This window comes from Egretta garzetta, unplaced genomic scaffold, assembly GCF_000687185.1.
Source record: "Egretta garzetta isolate BGI_Z169 unplaced genomic scaffold, ASM68718v1 scaffold210, whole genome shotgun sequence".
In the NCBI taxonomy this organism is placed as follows: domain Eukaryota; kingdom Metazoa; phylum Chordata; class Aves; order Pelecaniformes; family Ardeidae; genus Egretta; species Egretta garzetta.
In genome coordinates, this window is record NW_009258218.1 from 513,680 (window position 1) to 535,754 (window position 22,075).

The window sequence follows — 22,075 nt, forward strand, 5'->3', positions numbered from 1 at the left end:
AGTTTGGGGAGGCATGGTGCAGCGGTGACACGGGAGTGCTGGATGGCGTCGGTGGGTTGGAGGGCCTCATTCCCACTTGTGGCTTCTGATCATAGGCACTATCAGTAAGGCAAGGGGGAAGAAAGGTCAGGTTATTTTCTTGGGGAAAAAAAAATAGTAGCATCTACATCCAGAAAAAAAAAAAAAAGCATCACATTTATAAGCTTTTTATTATAGTTGCCTTATTAACCGGTTTGGGACAGAGGAATTACCTACTTTACATTGCAAAAAGCACAGAAAAAATCATGTTAGAGGCAAGTGGTTCATCACAGTATTTTCTTCTCTGGGGCACAGAAATGTATTTTTAAAGGATTCAGTCTTACAGTGACATTCGAACAGGAGTTATACAAAATACATAAAAGTAGAAGCACCTGGACTAGAGCACAAAGAGCCGGCAGTGCCTGTCAAGACTCTTTTAGAGCTTGCACAAACCACAAAGTGAGACAGTAAAACAATACAGCTAGAGGGAAGGGATCTGACCCAGAAAAACAATGGTATGTTGGCTTAGCTACCCACACTTGGATGTCAGCAGCCTCACCCAACAGAATTATTTTTTTTCCCCCCTCTCTCTCAAAAATAAAGTGCTGGTCCTGCAAATACATAGATGCTATTTTCAAAGGTGTCCCAAATCAGGAAAGGACTTGAGGGCACTTTGATCATCCCTCTTTCTAAACAGGAAAAAAGCAGACATTAGGCAGATAGCAAGCAGGAACTTGCATACTTTCCTGTCAGGTCCCCTAGCACCCATCAAATCCATCAATGTATGCATTTGATTTTTGAAATCAAAATCACTCCTCTATGATTGGCAAAGGTGCCAGTCTTTTTTTTTTTTCCCCCTTTCATATCCAAAAAGTTAAATGTAAATGCTTTAAGTGCTAACAGCATTGGTAGTACATTAATGAGAATAAAAACTCGGAAGCTAGATGAAAGATTCTAAAATAGACTGAAATGTCAATAAGAAACTCTTCACTGCTGACACTAAAGGAAGGAGTGACATGTAAGTGCAAACCAAAAGAAAGCCAATAAGAATGCAGTGGTATCAAGCCCCTCCACCACCCACAAATAAAGCTTTTATTATCTATCCCTATAAAAGAAGACAACTTGCTCTTGAATAGGTAACAAAGATGCAGAGCCTAATGAAATACTATTTTAAATTGTAATCACCCACAAATACACACATATAACATCTGCAAAACCTGTCAAATACCTAATGTGTTGCTCAGACCTGCCAATCTCTCTCCTGTTACACAGACCCCTCTCTCCTTCCTAATGTGTGTAATGCATTTTGAAAGTACTTTCAACACAACTCGCAGAAAACAAGACACTCCTTCCTTCTATTTCACGCTTGCACCCTGGGTTTTTAAACTCTGGCTGTCTCCCATGGAGAAGGAATGGAGAATATGCATTTTGATGAAAAACACTGCTTTAAAATGGTTATGTAAGTGTTTGATACAACTGTAAACAACTCCATCAGTGTTCATCAGCTAAATGCATTATCTCATCAGTCTGTTATCTGCTGAAGAGGTAACTTTTATAAGATCTCTATTATGGTTTTATTACTCTTTAGTCAGTCCTCATTTAAATCAGTGGTTCTCACTGCAAACATGCTCCTGATTGCTTTACCTGACATTGTACAGGCACTTTTCCCCATAACTGAACTTGAATGGTTGCTCTTGACTGCAAGCAGAGCCAAGTTCCGAACATGGGCTATGGGGTTCCTTCTTGATTTTCACAGGGAGACCATGAAAAGCCACTGGGAAGAGAAAGAAAATGTAATTAAAACCCAAGTACAATATTAACAACGAGCTTTCTCGAGTAAGCTAGACACTGCTAATTAAACACATGATTAATTAAACCACTGTAATACTAAAAACAATATAGGAAATAAACATTTCAAATATTTCTTTGGGTGTCAACTGAAAAATAGACACCAGAGATCCTTCGCATTGGCTATTAGCACTATTATTGTTTAATAGAATGATGGCCAGGATCCCATCTCATTAGCAGGAAAATAACAGCCCACTTATATTTGGCTTAACTACTGTAAATGTTGTCAGAGGCAAAATACTTCCCAGGCACCAAATGTTTCTAAGTAATATTAGTGAGGTAGCTTTTAGCTATAAATGCAATAGTAGTTCACTTCGAAGATTGCCACACAAATGACTCCAAAATAAATTTCTTATGTATCAGCCTCAAGTATATGATAGGTAATCTTTTTGTCCCACTGAATGCATGAAAATTTGCAGTGAAACTTATGAAACTGCATGATTACGTGTGCCTTTAGTTATAAGTAATGCTGGAAAAAAATACACAAGAAATGGCCTCAGAAATTTTTCTCAAAAATACACAAGATAAAATCCTGGCCTCACCAAAGTCAATAGTAAATTTGATGTAGAGACAAATTGAAGGAAAAAAAAACCCCACACATACTTTTTTAAAAGGTAAAAAGAACAGAAGGAGTGTGACAGAAAGACAGCATTAATTAGAAGCACAAGTTGGTCTGGATTAAGAAAAAGGCCAAAGGAAAATACAAGGTTAACCAGCATATTAGTTTAAGCCAGCCAACCTTCCTTATTTCCTATCCAACCTTAACCAAAATTAAAGCAGAAGGAAATCCAAAGTTCACCTGACATAGACAAATCTAAAGTAAGCGGCTAGGAGGACAAAGGACTAAAAGACAGGTATTTAGCAGCCTGAAAACACACCCTTCAAGTTTTAAATAAAATGAGGTTTTAAATACATTTTTGAACTCTGAGAAGCCTAGAGTTTGGACATCAATTTTATCACCAATTTTGGACATTGTCACCAAAACACTGTAGTTTGAACATCACGCTCCAGCCTGACACAGACACTTGTGCCTCCGTGGAAATCCACGGACATGCAGCAGTCCCTGTTGGAGAACCTCAGCACAGAATCAGACCTGTACTATATACCATCAAGTAGCATCTTGCCCCTTCCCTTGCACCTGAGCTTAGGAAAGACCATTTGTTACACACTGTTTATTTTCTGATACTAATGCACCTGCATACACATGCATGTGTTCAGTGGGGAGGGGGAGGTAAATGAAGTGCTGTCTAAGATGTGAGCATCAAAACCAATAAAATGATTTATAAGTATTTGTAAGATCTGGATTCCAGATTCTCACCACGAGTCTTCCCCACAGTTGGGCAACGTTCAGAGAACCCTTTCACAAACAGGTCCTCTTGCACCCTATTACATGACAGCTTCTAATGCTGCCTTTCAGCTGAGACATCTGCAAGATAGCACTATGTTATTTTGCCACATATTTTCGCAAAACTCACAAGAATTTCTAAAACTGCTATCCAGCTATTATATTTCATGGATAATAGTCAATTATCTGGAAAGCTTACAAAGGAAAAGCAGGTACACAAATACATACACGCAGCACAGTAACACAAAACGGAGATGAAAAGTGGTAAATGTCACAAGAAGGAAAGAACTGTTTCTGCATAAAACTGTCTGAACTTGCACTAAAATAGAAGACCATACGGACTTCTTGAATAAAGATTCTCAAATTTAATAATATGGCAAAATGCAACCCAGTCGGCTTTCCACCGATATTGCAAAGCAGGCTGACATCCAGTAGTTTGTTTCAGGTTTTTGCTAGTGAACTTTCACTGCTGAGTCTCCTTGCATGTCTTGGTCAGATAATGCAGACCGCACGTTTAACGCGGATGATGGGCCCCACGACTCCAGGACCGTGGCTCCAGCACAAAGGTAGGCAATCTCTTTGACTTGAACCAGAGAATTAAAACACAACTGCAACAAGACTCTCTTTTTAAAGCCAGTATCGCATATTCGCACAAAAACCACATGCTGCTCTATTTTTTTTTTTTTTTTTTAATTTTAACTTTGCTACTTCCTCGGAGTTAATCTGTTATGAAAAATTACTTCCCTTATTTATTTTTAAATAACGGGAGTACAGAGACTCCCACACCACAGCCCTGTGTGGAGAACTGGCTGGGTATTTCATCACAGCGCTGAGAGCCTGAACGTCTGCTAACAGGCAGTTTTCCAGCTCACTGGCACAGGCACAAGTGAAAGCAGCACATTCATTTTGTGCAATTTGCTTTACCTTCCCACATGGAGTTGGTGCATGTAAAAGGCTGTTAAGTACTAAATTATTCCTTATCAAATCACCATCATCTGGAGTCATGATCAACACTAATTAAATTACTTTCACTGAACACGGCTCCAGCCTGCTGCCTCGGCTGCGAGGTACATTTTATTTTGCTTACTGTACAGTCCTAGCAAGGTACAGGGCACAGTGCTAGGAGGCATCTGTGCTGTAGTTTTAATTAAAGTTTACCTCACCTTCCTCCCAGCTTTATAAGCTAGGGTAAAGTGTATCAAATCAAGTAGGTTAACGCCTTCATTTCATTTAGGGAAAGCATAACAGTCCAAAGTGATTTTATATGAGATCTTTATCTTAACTACGGACAGAAAGATAATGTAGCTGTAAAATTTAAAGCCTTCCTCGGGCAGTCCTCTGACACAGTCACCGTGCTAAGCTTTATCTTCAACTCCTTCAGTGTACACTTTTAGATGCAGAAAGGAAAAAAGATAGCCTGAGAAAAATACTGATGGCATTTTTGGGGGGCTTTCTTGAAGGCTACTTGACCTTTCAAACCACATCTTAAGTATGGCTGAAGAGGACAGACTTACTCCAACAGTAACATTTCAAACATTCAGAACAGTTCTCCTATCATCACTGAAACCCTCCACCCGTCGCTCCTCATTTTAGTGTGACACTGATTTTATAGTGCACCTATTAAAATAGATTTTAAACATATACCATTTTGCTAAGCTCTTTTTTATACTATGTTTTCAATCCGTTTTCTTTTGAGGAGAGCAACGTTGCTTATCTGTACAATCTAATTTTAGTGCAGCTACCAACACATCCAAATTAACAAAATGACATTTCGAACAACCAGCTCCTCACCACTTCTTTCTTCCTGATGGCAAATTCATTTTACTTAACCCCAGAACAGAGTCTCAACCCTATTAAAGTAACGGGCTCTCTGCCTTAATAACGATCTTATTAAGAAGTGACCAAGGGCCAAGATTTCATCCCGAGTGATTACTTACAGATAACTACCTCAGAACTTGAAAGGCAAACAGTCTTACAACGTGTTTTGAGATGGATGGCTTCAACACCTCATCTCAACTACTGGGGAAAGTCAGGCTTATCAGTATCAGAAGGGACTCAATCTGCAGACCCTGTCTGGAGCTCCTCCGAAGCCAACATGCAGATATAAGGCAAGCATCTGTAGCAAACTGATTAAGGTATAACACATTACTGTATGCATATTCTCTGTGCATAAATATATCTACCTGTATCTGCAGAGTAAGAGGGCTCACATGTTATACATAATGTGCTGTCATACACACCTAGATTTTATACAAAACAACAGTAATTTCACCACGAAGTAAACTCACACAGAACATGCAAGAACACAGGGCGAAACCTGCTACCCCTCATTTTGAAGTGCTGTTCTCCTTTGCTACCTGTCAACAGCCTAATCCCTAAACATTTTGTTCATAGTAACACCCAGTTTAAGACCCAAACGAAGAACAATTTTATTAAGAACTCCAAAATTAGAGGAGGAATCAGTTTGCCTTGGAGGAGACCAATTTGTATACTTTCTAGCCTGAGAAACAGGCAATGTACCACCTCTGTACAGATAGAACCAAATCACTTCTTTTGCAAAAGCCCCAGAAATGCACTGCATCAGATATAAAAGCAATGGTTTAAAATATTTTTCAATTCAAGAGATGATTATGAAGAAGAAATGAAGAATGTTTTACGTGAAGTTGCAAGTCATTTCTCCATTGAGCAAGAAGTTATTTCATAATTTTCAAACTTCAGATTCCTGACCAGAACACAAAATAAAATCTGATTTTATTTGCTAAACAAGAAGAACTGATTTAAACAACTTTTTAAGAAGCCTGAAATATTACTGGTAATTCAATGATGTTGGTGAATGGCAGGCGATCTTGACTCCACTGACCAAAGATGTCTTATTATCAACACTTAGGGCAAAGCATTTACTACATGGTATAAAATCAACTGACAGCAGCAACCTTGCTCGTGCTAGTGAACTCCAACGTCTATGAAGTAATACTACATTCACACGTATTAAGTTCGAAGGCTTTGCGTACCTGCAGAGAAAAGTGAGTGGGAAGTCACAGTAAGTCACGCCCTAAACATTTCTGCCGCACATTTCTGAACTGCTTTTCACATGTATGCTCTCAAATCACCCTCTAAACCCAATTTACTAAATAAACTAATTCATTTTTATGAGTGATTGAGGCAAAACTGTTAATATGCAATGTAAGTTTAGAGGGATTTCTTGTACACATTTGAATAGAGGGGATTTGATTTTCTCAACCACAAGATGAGAAGAGCAAAGATGTAAAATTATTTAAGTTAATGCCATTACAACTCCAGGTGCTAGACTGATTGAGGTGACCCAAGTTCGTACTTGGTAAAATCTGAAAAGCAAGAAGAGAAGGCCCCTGTGCTGATAAAGCCAGTACTGTCACAGTTTAAATCCATCTCCCAATACACACAGAAATGCAGCAGGCACTTCAGATACATCAGAGTCTCTCCAAGATTCTTTTCCAGTACATTTACCTCTGCCAAGCCTTCCCCTTCCCCCAACACACAAAAATCCATTACTAAAGGGTCTAATCTCAGCTATCAGCACAGAGTGCCTTTTATGGAGCCATTAAACCATTTCTCTTGTTTACAGTGCCTGAAGAAAGATGTGAATTATGTCTGTGACAAAACAGGCGATAACATTTCTAAACTGCTATCAAAATGCAAACTGAAATACACTTAAGGACAGGGACCCTAATTCGTGTTTTTGCAATTTCCCTCACTCACTATAACTTAACAGCACTCACCTGATGATTCAAATTATTTATGCTGTCAGTACAACAGGTAGGCATTTTAATAATAAAAAACCCCCTACTTTCAATAAACGAACCGTCTATTGAATGGTTCATCAAGGAGGGTAAAGTGCTGGTTACTTCTCAGGTGATAGTAATGACCTAGGTGATCTTATCAGTAGACGTTTTAAAAAAAATCCACACACAACATTACGGGTTCGTATCAGGCCTGAAATGCTCTATTTCTGCAGCAGTTACTTACCATTTGAACCATACATTCAGTATAGGTATTTCCATATGTGATGCAATGAGCTGCAAAACTAAATACTTTCTATATGACCTTCTAGGTGGGAATGCCAGGCTTTATATATATTTTCTGAAGAGGTTTCAAAAACGTGTATTTAACTTACGGAACAATAGCCTTCTGCATTCTGGAGGCTATTTATTGAGTATTTATTTCTAGATCATTATGATTTGAGCTACAGACCTTTGTAGATAGCTGCACTCTGAATTTCAACAACCATTTAATAAGCGTCTGATTAAAGACAACAGGATGCCAAAGCAGGGTGCTCCTTCCATTTCATTCCACTGTACATTAAGATGAGAAATTTTACCAGTAATCTTTGGGATGCACAGGAGGAATTAGCTGAAGCAGGTACTAGACCCAGCTGACTATTCCTTCATACTCTGGAGGTTACTGCCGCTGCAGCTAAATGCGGCATGCAGCTCAGTATACTAACAAAAACTGAAATGAAAACATCGTGTTGGAGAGGTGACAGATGAAGAGAGGTAGGAGGATGGAAAGACAGCAAAGGCTGGTAACAGTCTTTCCAACTAAACTGTTCCAAATGATTTTGAATTAAAGCCTACACATACAGACCACTGCAAGAGCTGAAGACAGAAGTGACCACAAGCATGGATGACTGAGGCAAGATCTGCAACTGTTTTCACCCTAAGCAATCTCTTGCCTAGACAACTGCAAAAAAAACCCCTTTTGGTTCCAACCACTGCAACAGCTGCAAAGATGAGCAAGACTTGAAATCTCTGGACTGATTTAGACGTGGCTGAACAGATTACATCTACACAGACTCCACCAAGTTCTTCAACCATTTGATCTATCAAAGTCACCTCTATCAGATCTTAGCTGAGCTCCAGTCAGCTGGATTTCATTAGGTCCTGCTCTCTGCCAGATATTGGAAGAAGCCGGTGACAAATTGGATATCTGACACACAGATGTGTATCATCACTGTGGTTTCAGAGACTATCCTGGCAGTTTATATAAAAACTGAACGTAGACAAGAGACCTGAGCTTTCACTATCTCACAAATGAAAGCTGCTAGGAAAGGGGGTGGGGAGAAATCTAAGCAATCCTGTCAAGTAGTTTTTTGAAGAAGTGCATGATCTTGGTATTATTCTCCATCTTATGGTTGCATCTAGAAAAGTAGAACTTGCTGAAGATGCAGAATTCGGCCCTAAAGACAATTGGTCTCCATCTAGTCCCACTGAGTGGTGACCATTCCCCTGAAACAGAGTCTGCATGTGTGTTTGGGTGTTCTGTGTGCACAGAGAGTCAAATGGAAGTAAGCATACCAAATGTGCAAGCATGCCTCTGCAATGATACGTTACGTATGGTCAAAATATGTGTAATACCTTAATAAGAGCAGTAAGCTTTTTCCTCTTCAAATGAATATATGTAACTGGGAAGAAAACAGGGAAGCAGCATGCAAAAGAGAGGAACAAGATGTAAATGTGTAAAAATGCATACAACAGAAAGCTAGTTCTTTCCTACTGGGTGGCCAGGCTCTAAGTCCAGGAAAGGAAATCTGAGGATAGCCAGTATCACGGCGAATGCTCCGCCATCCCTCGTCTCAGCGCTCTTTCCCAGAAAATGGAACTTCATGACTGGGCAGTACTTGGCAAACCCATTAGATATGATTCCATCAATTCAGTCTTCGCCTTGGCTTCAGATCAGATCCTTCCAGCCCCTACCAGCTCAATAGATAGAAACAGCATGGGACCTCATTTTTTGGAAGCTAGTTCTGAACGATGAGCCCAAGCACCAGCTTTCAAAGCCAACTGGCAAGAATAGAATACGTGGGCAAGATGGATCTATTTGAGAACCTTGTTTAACAAAAAGAAAATACCAGCTTTGAAGTAATCTGTCACCTTTACTGGAAAATATGCAACTACAAATGCACTTTAATAACAGTTAGAACTCACTCTGCAAAATGAAGCAAATTGCTTATTTTCCTCTTCCAGCCTAAAGCGTACAATACCGTGCATGTCAATTAACGGTCTACTCAAATGCTGCATTGCACGAATGCTCCATAATAGTATAGTCTTTAAAATCCTCAGGGGGTGGGGAGGGATGGGGAAGGGTGAAGAACAAAAGACAGCCCAAAATTGTGGGATTTTGTCCTCAAAGTCTACGTGGACTGTTCTCAGATTACATGGTACCAGAAGAAAAAAATATTGATTCTGAATTTGAATGAGGAAAAAGTAGCAAGCAGGTGAAGATGAACTGCACTGAAAGCCGGAATTTATTCCTGTTTACTACTACAGAGTTTCAAGATGGAAAATAACAGCACATTTTCCTATAACTGATATTGGGAAATTCTGGACCTTAAAATCTGCAGTAACACATCCGTATCAACAAGCATCATTTGTTAAAATAACTTTCTGTTGCTTTGGAGGAAGAGAGGGTTTTTTCTTTCCTTTTTTTTTTTTTTTTAAGCAAAAAGCATTACAGATAAATGAGTAAAAGATAAAAAGCAAGTATTGATGAAAATCAATTTTAAAATAATGAGGTGACCTGTTCATCCCTAGATTATGTTAATTCTATATATTCACTGTAATTTTTCCCTATCTTTACTATGATCTGGCATTAACATAAAGCCTTTGAGAAAAAGTGAGGCCAAAAAAAAAAAGTTGAAGTAGACAACAGGTTTGGGTTCACTGTACCTACAGCACATCAGAGTTGCATCACTACTCATAAAGCAGGTTTATACGAGGGCATTTGTACAAGGGGAAAAGTGACCAACAAAATCATTATAATGCAGACATATGCCACTTCCCTACAGCACAGCTTATTTGACTCCTAAGAACGATGCTCCCATCCCTGTTCAGCAAAGAAATTCCTCTAGATGCTTCTTCACAAATGGAAACAAATATCATTCTTTAACTGAAATGTGCTTTTCTAAAGCTTGTGTGCTAAGACACCAAAAATTTTTGTGAGTTTAGCTATTTCTGGGCAGCTGTCCCAAGACCCCCCTGCCACAACGGATGCAGTCTTCCCGAGAGATGGAGGTGTTCCCAGCCAGGGTGGAAGAGGGGCCACAATATTAGAGGTTGTACCCATACAGCTTAATAATTGGTTCAATGCTATAAATCCCCATTTTTAGTGCAAGATATCCCTCATTTGCTTGTCTGTGCAGTTGTGATTTCTGAAATATTCATTAGAGTTACTGAGGGTACCTGCAGCTTTCTGATGCTGTAAGTGCCGAAGGCACCACTGAGATAATTCAGATATTTGTAGCCACTTGGCTTCTCATTTAAAAGGACCATGCCGGCTGAAAATTAAAGTCTGCAAGTATGTTCAGTATACCAATATTAAAAAGCCCACCCAAAAGGGTAAGCCACCTGGCTAGAGAAGGGCTGGGGAGTGGAGCTTTCAGTAAATATCAATAAAAGTTAAGCTATTCCCTCTAAACCCAAAGACAGAGCCCTTACAAGGCAAACTTTTCAACAGGCTGCCAGTAAACACCTTGTTAGGAGGCTATAGGTCCTTGTTAGGAGGCTATAGGTCCTTTGGCCTAAATTACCACTCTATTGGGGCAGCTGCTAGCTGGCTGAACTGCCAGAGGGTATTAGAAGTCTGTCTCTACATTTCTACCCCCAAGCAAAGGACCGGTTTGACACCATCTTGGTTAGTTGACCCCTTCTTCTCCTCCGCCTGCAAAAGATTTCAGCTTCCAGTCAACAATTACCTAGAAGATATTTTCATGCAGTGGGAGCTGCAATTACCGACACAGTTTCTCAACCTCCGAAAGCAGCGATCTGACAGAAATCCTGTCATGGGCACTGTTTTATTCTGATTTATGTCTCCTTCGTGCAGTGATCCCCTTCCAGTCAGCTACCTGTCCAGGCCTATGAGCCTGGCAATTGCAGGCGGACGAGGGGAAAGCACTGCCAGAGGGGCTCTGCCTCCCAGCAAGTACCTCCAGGGCAAAAGTTAACCTGCTGACAAATACCACGGAGACTGGATAACTCCGAGAAGAATACAAGGAAATTTGCAGAACACTGGTGGGAGGGAGAAAGGGAGGATTAAGCTAGGAGGAGCAAACTGGCTTCCTTTGATGTTGGAGGAGAGTAGGTGAGGCAGGAGGAAGAGGTCTCCCTCTTCCCCTGCCCCCAAAATAAACAGAGGCTTAGAGCTCTCTGGAGGAGGAAGCAGTAACCTAATAAAAATTAAACCACCTGGATTCTGTAGCAATTGATCTAAACCCTGCGGATAGCATAAAGTGATTTGGGGGGTGGGGGGGAAATCTAAAGAATTTTTAATCCCTCTATACTGGATCTGCAACCTCCAGGATCCCACAGAGAAACAGGGTTGCTCTTCATCCGCATTAGCTTTTGGTGTTAAAATCCTGGGAGAAGATCAGGGGCATTTGTTACTTATAATGTATGTGGCTCCAAAGGCTGCCAGGCAGGGTGCAAGGAGAGGCGATCCACCTTTAGAGCTCCTGCTAAAGAGGAAGGTCTTAATGTAAAACCAAGCCTGGGAGAAAACTTAAATTGTATTCCTACCTGGGAATTATCAATAAAGTTAAATGCAAAGAGAAGAGCTGGCCACTAAATCAGGGTCTGTGTGCTTTTCTGAGGACAGGACTTCCATTTGCAGCAATTTCCAAAATTTAATTTAAATTGTAAGAGGTAATGGCTAAGTACTACGCCACTTCCGTTACTAAAATATCCAAGTGAGATAGTATCCAAGCATTTTACACACACACACACACACACACACACACACACACACACACACACACACACACACACTCTTACTTTTCCCTTCAGGTAAATCTGCAGTTTGAGGGGTTGGGGTCTGAATTTTAATAGGTTTTGTAGAAAGAGAATTATGAAGAAAACTTTGGAAATGATAACAACTATTTTTGCCAGAAGTAATGATAAGCTTTAAAATAAACCATTTTGTGGTTTTTGTATTTATTGTTTTAAAGGTATCATCAGCTTGGTGTTTAGGAAAGCATGCCTACAGCAGAAAACAAACAGGAACTGATTGTGCCTCATTTCCCTTCTTACAGAACAGTTTCAAGTTACATCAATCTAGTTGTTATTTTTTCGTTGTTCTTTTCTGATGCATTCATGCAAAGAGCTGATAGCCAGCTATGGACAAGAAGGCTGCTGATCTTGTACTTGCAGCTGCACAAAATGTAAAATAAACTGGATTTAATCTCTCGTTCTGCCATTTGTTGTTCACAACCTAAACAACTGGTGTCAGAAGGTTGCTTCTAGCTTGAAGTAGCTCAGTCCTAGCAGCCTGCCTTCAGAGATTCATAACCAGTGTGCTAGGTTGCTTCCCTATAAAAATAGGAATATTCTCATCATAAAAGATCATTGTCATCATAAAAGATTATCCTTAAGGATAATCACGCCTGTCTGTCAGTTAAGCTACTCAAGAATATGCGAAAGCAAGAGAAGCAAGAGAATAATGAAATGGACTACAGACTGAGTGCTCTCCAGCATGAATTAAACAACTCCTTTAAAAGATTATTTACAATTTGTTTTTATTTTAGCAACTCTCAACTGCTTTTTGAGAAGATGAATTTTAATTTGATTTTGCCTTTAATAATAAAAATATGTATACATTCATAAAACAGGTATACACTAACTCAGCGTAGCTAATGGGATTTTTGTTTACTTCATTGGAAGAACAAGACTGTCACCAGTCTAAATACATGTGTCCTTCATGCTTCAATGTTTCACTTTTCACAAGTGCTCACCAGTAAGGCAACTCTAACAGATCTAGTTTGTAGTTCATTAAAGTAAGGCTGAAATCTAAATCTTTAGTTTACTACCAAAAACCACCACACAAGCTGCAGTCTCCACTAGAAAAGGTGCGGGCCATTGAAATAAGTCAACAATAAAATTCAGCTCACAAGTTTTATCACTGATTCAACAGGGAAACAAAGAAGCCATTGTCAGAAGTGGTTACGTCTGGGAACATAAAGTCAGGACTTAAATAAGTAGCCTGACATTCAAAGACTCTTAGCAAAGTGCTCTTTCTGGAGCCGTTGGAATTTTGACCACCTGCAACCAGGCTCTGGTTCTCAGCACAGATATTTAAGGCTTTTGCCGCTACTTAAAGCATACTTACTGTATACAAGACTCACAACTGAGCGTACATTACCAATGTACGCACTGCGCATTTTTTCTGAAGCCAATTGCTCCTGAAGTTGTATGATTATTTCACACATGCATGCGATCAGTATGACTGACAATTACATGGCGTGTACATTACTTATATGCATGTATGCACATATCATGTATATGCAGAATATGAATATATACACACAGAGTATACACTGTGAATACACACATACACTTGTATAAATCCAGCTCCCAAATTCTAATCCCAAATAACTTGAAACTTTTGGTCTTTACTGAATACAGACACTTTTCAAAGTCTCTTTTTGTCCCCATTTATGTTAGTGCATTGGTCATATGAAATTTTATTTACAGATGGGTTAATAAGGAAACATTGTACTCTGTTTCAGCATGAAGACGAAGTATTAAAAAAAAAAGAATAAACAGTTTCGTTTTTTAGGTGTACATTAGAAGCAGTAAGGAAACAACATTTGAGGAAAGAAGATCAAATTAGCAAGACTGGAAATGGTTTTTGCACACATAATTTTTCAAATGTCCTTGATGACGACTCATAATATATAAATTTAAAGACAAAAACCTGGCCAGTCAGTAACCTTCCTATTCAGTGACTGCAGGACTTGGCAGTAAATGTCACTGCTAAAAAATATTTCACTACATTAACTTACTGGCAACCACATTTGCTGAATAAGTTCATAAACAGCCACAGGAAAAAAGACAACCAGAAATAAAGTTGCTAATGATTCACTCTTTTCTAACATGCATAATCCTCAGCTTACAGAACAAATAGATACATAAGAATAAAGATATCCTTTACAAAGACACTTCACTTCCCTGTTCACCTCATCAAGGTCAAACTATAATCCAGGAATGGGTAAGAGTAATGTATCAAAGACAAGGAGAACGTGAAGAGTAAGTGAAAGGAAAATAAAAGAATCCTTCTCAGGGAAAAGACTGGAGCACACACCTTGAAAAAGTAATCGGTTTTCCATTTACCAGTTTAGATCATTCCTAGACAAAACACTGACAGCTTCTAAAACTCAAAAAAATTAATAAATATCATTTATACATATTTATCAGCTTATAAATGGTTCCACCGTGATTACTTCCCAGTACTGAAATGCATACGACCAAAACAAAAGGGCACAGAACCTGAAGCTATTTTTCCTGAGTGCTTAACAGAGGCCCAGCGATATCGGTCCTGTATGACATGAATGTGTCACAGGCTCTCTAACGCTGAACTGATGTTTTGAGGACTGTCGCTCTCCCCTCCCTTTCTTGCCTGCTACACCCTTTGAAAACTTCACGGCAGTCTGTGAGAGAGCCTGACTTCTGTCTTCAGTTGCTGAGGCAGCAAGCAGAAGCAAAGAGACAAAAAAAATTATACAGACTGTCGACACATTTTACCTAAAGAAACATATGCAATAAATAGAAGTGGATGGACTCAGCTTGCAGACTGCCTCCTTATTTTACACCATCCCAGAGCTTAAGGATTTTTAAATCGTTATTTAGGCTGCTCTTGGAATACAAAACACATTTTGCAAAAACACTGCATAGAAAGCAGTTTAAGGAGAATAGCAGTTTTGTATCAAAATAGAATCACGAAGACCCTTCAATATGCCTTGTTTGGTTTCTGTGTGAAAATACAGTTGAAACTAATTTCTGCATACTTTGTTTAATACAACTGGAACTGAACAGATGCTCTAATACATATACATACTCCTGATGAAATTAACTAAACAACTATCTGTTTTAAAACAGAAATAACTGTAGCGTTAAGAAAATACTGCCGTGACTGCAAGTCACAATGTGAGGCTTGCCTGTATTTCCACAGATGGGATCTTCACAGACTCCTTATGGGGAAGGGAGGAGGGGAGGCTTCCTCAGAGAGGAAATAGAAGGGTTTTTTCAAAACTGAAAATTCAACATTTTGAATAAAATATGTTTAATGTTTTTGTTTTTATGTAAACAGACCTTAGGAAGTGATCTGACAGCCTTAAGAAATTACCATTTGAAAGAAAAAAGGTCTACATGCTTCATCTTTGATCTACAAGACAGATTTATCACAGGACAGGATGACTGAAGTTTATTCATTAGCTGATAACCTCCACATGCAACCCAAGCCTTTAATCTGCAGTAAAACACCAAACGAGGATGGGGCTCTGAGGAAAGGAACTAAGTCAGCTTGGCCGAGCAGGGACATGCCAGTGGAAGGCCGGGGGGAGACACAGGAACAAAATCCCACCAGAAGAGCCCTGTCCAGCTGCTTGGGCTCCTTCATGCCCCAGAAAGCCGGAGACCATCAGGTTCACAGAGGCCCCCCCTGCAGTTAAACCACAGCTGTATAACGTGGCTGCTGTCTCTGCTGGGATGCCCAGAGGTACCTTCTTGTTAGCAATAAAATTCACATCACGGCACGCAGGGCAGTCTGAAAGGAATAGCTTCCACTTTAAAAGTTTTAAAAATCAACAGCTATGTACTTGATGGGGTCTTGTCATTTGTTTCCCACTGCTATTGCCACCATCGGTATTTACACTATGTGTGAGCCACTACCACTACTACAGTCCAGGAGAACCTCAAGTCCTTGCACCTTCAAAGCTGGAAATTTAGTACAAAAACACAAGCAGAGAAGCAAATAAACAGAAACTGCTTATTAAAAACAAAGCAAACCCACAAATTCTCTACTAAGATCACAAGTTAAAGGCATTACGGTCGACACTCTGCCTCTTGGTAAAACTTTTTCAAGAATTAAATCTTGCAATTATGGAAAAGGTAATGACTATGGCAGATTTAAATATTTGCAAAAACGCTCTAGAGGAAGAAGGAGGAAAAAAAAAAATCCATATTAGCACAGGCTAATGCCTGGTGATGAACCACAAAATGAGCCCACAAAGTTCTCTGAAAGACACCAATTCCAATTTCTTTTGAATGAGAATTAAAAAAAAAAAAAAAAGTTAACAGCTGGTAACAGTTTCAGTCCTGCTTTAAGCAAGGGAAAAAAGTGCTCAGGGACACAATGAAAGAAGTGAGGCAATCTAAGGCAACTATGAAGGGAGATAAGGTGGTCAGCATCGACTCCTCGACTCCTCTGTCTGACCTCTCCAGCTCTTACAACAACAATTGTATTGGACACTCTTTGTAAAATGCTTTTGAGATCTCTAGATAAGTGATCATTAAGAAAGCTGTGTATCTCACAGCAGAGTGATACATGCATTTCTGTACCTACTTCAAACCGAGAAACAAAGATGTTAAGCAACGTGCCCAAGGTCATGCAAAGCTAAGGGCAGGAACAAACTACTAAGCCCCGACTCTCCCAGCCCTTTAGAAAGAATCATAGTCGGGCATGCACTAAAATAAATAAGTAAATGTCTCTGTATTTGACAACGTCTGACCTATGAAAGGAAGTAGTTTCAAGACAAGTGGCAAGAAACAAAACACAGCTGCAGCAGAAAGCCCTACCAGGGAACAGCTAAGCACCAAGAATAACTAGCACCACCTTGTAGGGTATTTGTCGGACTGCCTGCCGCAGTACCACACTTGCAGAGCTACACTTAAAGAAAAGGTGACTCCAGCCACACAGACTCTATAAAAAAAGGAAAAAAAAAAAAAAAGCAAATTTGTAAAAAAAAAGCCACCCTGAATGCACGCTGGTGTGTGCAACTCGCCACACACAGAAAGCCAAAACACTACCAACTGCAGTTTCTAGGACATTGTGCACTACCGAGACATGACTACCAGCTGCCTATGTAGTGAATCATCATGTTAAAAAATGTTGTCATTTTTTTCAGTCCACTAAAATTTTTTCTAGAAGCTGAAAAATTAAACTATTCTGCATCACAAACAAAACCAAACTCAGTAAGCAGGTCTCCTTTCGACTTCAGTAGGCCCGTCAGAACTTACATTATTCCGGTGTTTTCTACTTTGTTTTAATCATGTGGGGTTTTCTTCTCCAAAATATGTCAAAATAAGTGAAAATTAACCTCTTCCAACTGCTCACCATCTCTTCCTACACTAAAGCAAACAGGAAATGCTCTTCTAGTTCTGAAATTCTCTTTTGAAATTTAAGTCACAGAAAGAAAGAGAAAGAAAATAAAACAAACGGCATTTTTCACCTGATAGTGCAAAAAAAAAAAAAATCATGACTTTGTATGCTGTAAACATGTAAATAAATATTAAAGCTTTTTCTCATTTAAACTGCAGTTGGAATATCCTAAGCCATTAGTTAAAATGACAGAAGAATACAGCTACCTGAAGCCTATGTAAAGAATCTCTCTTTAACAGGCTTTTAAAGATTGCAAGCCAGAGCATCTAAAAAGCACATCCCTGAATAATTTAAGGCTCCTGGCATCTACATTGAAAGAGCTCCTTTGCTAAACCTGGAGGAAAAAAAACCAGAGGTAAGAGAAAGAATAAAGGTTGTGAAAGATCAGTGACAAAATCACTACTAAAAAAGTATTTTTCCTATCTTAAAGTTTAATCAGACATGGAGGAGCACAGATTTTACAGCCAGCCCTTCCCACTTACTGTCAACAGCTGTGGTCTAACATTAACATTTACCCCTTGGCAGTGTTAAGGCTGTGATGGTCAGGGAAACAATACAGGAACAAAATGAAAGAGAAGGAAGGAAACCGATCAAGAAGGTGAAGCACAGCACAAATCCTCATTAGCAGAAATTCAATAACAAATAAAAAGCAAAAACCTAGAGTTTATCAGGAATTTTTAAATGGGCAACCTACATTTTAGGGCAAAAGAAGAAAGAGAAAAAAACCCGCAAACTCGGGAAGAACAGACCAATGTAAATACATATTATTAAAACAAAACACGATTATGCTATTAAGACACCAAGCAATCTGGTTTGGTGCAGGGTAATCCCCGTTTATAACCAATTGTACCAAGGTCAAATTACAAATCAGTGTATTGTTGACAATACCAAGTTTTCTCTGCCAACTACATCCTTTAAACACCAGCAAATCCTACCTACTTCCTCTTGTGTCTGTCATGGAAACCATCCAAACAATGGGAGCAAGCAATCTTCACCTCAACAGCTATTGACTTCGAGCAAACTGAGCACTTCGTTCATTTTTACTCCTAGATTGGAAAGTCCTTGCTGTTCTACAGTATCTGAAAGCCTCACCACTGATTACAACCAGTTCAGGATCTGACTCCTCCTCAGTATATGAAAATGGACTTGAAACAATGGGAAACCTTATCTGAGGAAGTTAACACAGGTCACCCTTCTAGACACGTGAATACTGATTTTAAGACTGACAGAGAAACAGCTTAACTAAGTCTTATGAATTAGGTAAGAATCTGGAAAAAGTGTCACATCCAGAATGCTGATTTAAAAAACCATAAATAAATAAATAAAAGCATTCACCTTTTTGGAGAAACAGATTTTGCATTTTTGCTTTACATAACTTATCATATAATTGCTAAGAGTCATTAGGAAGTCACTTGAATACACAGCAAACAGGTCAGCTGAAGTGTCGAAGCATATACAGAATGGGGCAAACCCAACCTGCCTAGCACAGAATTTCCAAGTAAATGCCTGTAAAAGTGATTCCTCCCTCTTTTTGTGGCATTTTTAGTTCTTATGAGAATGGAAATGAAACAGTAAGAAAATTACACTATTTAATACACAAGTGTGATATTTTGCCAGTGTAATCGCAAGCCTAAAAAAAAAATAAAAATCTTTTTGATAGACATTTTTCTCCCTTAGAATTCAAAAAGTTCAGTCATTGCAGAAAGCAGAAGTTTACGAGAAACCAAACCGCGATTTGTTTTTCAAATTTCATCCAAACAGGCTTGTTGTTATCTACTCTTCATTCCACTCACCCTGAGCTAAACTACAAAAATGTTCTTTGTGATAGGTTTTCAAAATTAAAAAAACATTTAATGAAAAGGTAATAAAAGATGGACAGGATGGGACTTTGGATGCTGTGACAAAAAAGAAAGGTTTGGAAGTGCAGGCATTTCTAAGGTTATGTTAGGAAGGACCTCTTTCCAGAAGACATAATGGAATAAAAAAATAAATTCAACTCTAAGCAGGTAAACTGAAGTTTAAAGCATTAAGGGGAAGCTTGACATGCTGGATCCTTAGCTAATACAAATATGCGTAAGTCCAGTAACGTCAATAACATCACATAAAGTTATGCTAGCTGTTGATCTCACTCATAATATCTAAAGCCCACACCTAACTATAAATATATATATATTATGTTTGCTTTTTGAAAACTGATTGAAGTCTAATAGCAACTCATAATTGAAATATTCATGGTCCCAAGCTAGCTTTGAAGTTAAATCCCTAAGTGGATAAAGTGGACTGTATATCTAATCTAAACTAAATGTTTCCCTTAGTTACTAATACCAGTGCAGTTTCACTAGTTAAAATCATTATTACAGAACAGAAACACAAAACCCACGGCACTTTAAGGGGCATTTAATCCTGCTCAGCGCTAGGACACAGCACACGTACTTGGCAGTATCAGTTCCTCCGCTACCCTCCACATCTTTGCTTCAGGAGTTGACTAACTTGGTGGTTTCTAGGCAAGAAAGCTTCAACCGCAGCTTTCCAGCACTGCTACTGTTACTGAAGTTTCTTACAACTCCTTCTACTGTTACAAGTTTCAATTTAAGACCACAAATGGACCTCAATTCTAAAGCCCATTTCTTAAGCAATGACGCTAGAAATAAGATGTCGCTCATTTTTGTACCTGGACTGCAGACTGTAACTGTTTCAGCGGAGCACTTGGATTTTCTTTATGCATTCTGCAAATCACACACACACACCCCCTCTACTTATATACAGCCCTACAAATGAAATTTGTGCAGCAAATTGAAATGAGGTGGCTGACCACAGTTTGGTTGCCCCTGAACTAGAAAGTGGCTGTGACCTCCTTCACTGGTTTACACTTCTGTCCTTCACCATTTTTGGCTCAATTAAGTGTATTAAACACTGAACCTATGAAAGCTTGCCCATCTTCTCCCATGTTTAAAAAAAATTAAAATAGTAAAAAAAGAAAAGGAAAAAAAAAAAAAAAAAGCCAAGCGCTCCTCCCAGGCTGCTGCCAGTAACAGGGTGAGCACTGTACAGATTTACAGATTATATATAGTAAGTCATTATAATAGAGTTTGAAGGCAGGTTTGGATCCCAGAGAAAACAATCACAATTGTGCTACTTCTGCAGCAGTAATTTCCCCATGGCTTTGGTTATGTTGATCTCCGTTCCTGTTTCGCAGAGCCTACAGCTACGTACATTTTATCCAAGTGTATGTCTGAAACTCCGTAACCTTTGCCAGAGTAACTCTCCAGGAAGCTCTCCTGACCTTTACTTAAGATAAAGAAACCGACTGAAACGAAGAAATAAATGTTCCTTTGATAATACTGTGTAAGCTGTGGCTAACAGCATTAATAAAATAGCCATATTAGGAGAATTTCTTTATCACCAAAAGCAGTGACCAGCTTCAATGGAGCTTTTCATTCACAGTTCACAAATTATTTTCCAAGAATCATTGACTTGTTGTGTAACGATAATTGTGGGTTAATAGAAGCCCTAACAGAACTTTGTACTCTTACACAAAGGACGCATGCATACATGGCTATATTTGGACACAGCTCCATATGTAGGCAAATGTATCCGATTTTCAACTTATAGAATAGTTTTGGCTTTTGTATTGTAATTTAATTAAAAAAAAAAAAAAAGTCTTTGAAGCCAGAGGTTAAAAAAAAAACAAAAAAACCCCACTGTTACAAAGGGCAACTTTAGAAGTTTAAAAGTGACCATGATTGTTGGTTGGTATATGTACAGCAACTTCTAGAGAAAAACAAAAATAAATTGTTGCTGTGCAGGTATACTGTCAGAGCCCAGGGGACCAAAAAAAAAAAAAAAACAACAACACACGTGTGTTTTTTTTCCTTTCTTCCCAACAAAATGTTGCTTTGAATACTCTTAATAAAAGTCTTCTTAAAACAGTTTCTAAATAACTGGAAAAAATCCTCTAAAAGTTTTATAAGGAAACACAACACATCTGAACTTGGTTTTTTGGGTTGAAGACTATCTCAACACAATGCTTTCTAATTTTAATCCTACAATTTTAGTACATGAACACCGTATTTAACAACTATCTGGCTTAGTGAACTGCAGTAATTCACTCTGATAGGATAAATTATTTAAGTTATTTAGCAAAATGGAAAAGCTACCATGCGCTCTGCTGCGATCAGCAGATACTGTTTAGAAGAGCGCTCCGATGATGGAGAGAAGCCTTGCCATGAGGAAGAAAGATGCATAAAGAAGCTCTAAGAAGACCGTGACTTTGTCAGATACTGTTTCTCATGCCGTTTCTTTACTACGCCCTTGCAACCACCCAAAACCACAGAACAGCAGCTACAGCAAAGGGGAGCCAGCGTTTAACAGAACAGTAGCGCTTTCGCAGGTGAAGGCAAGACTCGAGGGGTACAGACTAATAAAAAATAAGTTTGGGCACATGTTAAGTAAAGTAGCAAACAATGCAAACCACTGGCTTAACATAATTCCTGCTTCCTCCCATTAATTCAAAGGGAAATTTTGTTTGAGCAACAAAATGCCACATGCTAAGACAACTTAAAAATGCTTCAGCAGTGGCTATATTTCATTGATTATGTGCAGATTTTTATTTATTTATACACAAAACATACTGAGCAGCCCAATTCTTGCTCAGCAGAGCTGCCTCCTGTGTCGCGCAAT

The 22,075-nt window shown here is 38.9% G+C and overlaps 1 protein-coding gene across 7 annotated transcripts in view; it reads right to left on the reverse strand.

Annotated features, from left to right (window-relative positions):
- The window catches only part of ETV1 (ETS variant transcription factor 1), a 64,752-nt gene that overhangs the window by 29,524 nt on the left and 13,153 nt on the right, over positions 1–22,075 (reverse strand). For 6 of the 7 annotated variants that reach the window (XM_035903614.1, XM_009648354.2, XM_009648428.2 and 3 more), the window contains 2 exons: positions 1,663–1,792; positions 1–98 (listed from right to left, as the gene is read on the reverse strand). The exon at positions 1–98 is cut by the window's left edge and continues 85 nt beyond it. In XM_035903614.1, coding sequence (XP_035759507.1) covers positions 1–98; positions 1,663–1,792 — 228 coding nt within the window. The remainder of the gene's footprint in view (positions 99–1,662; positions 1,793–22,075) is intronic. The other variant, XM_009648657.2, reaches the window with a different exon arrangement.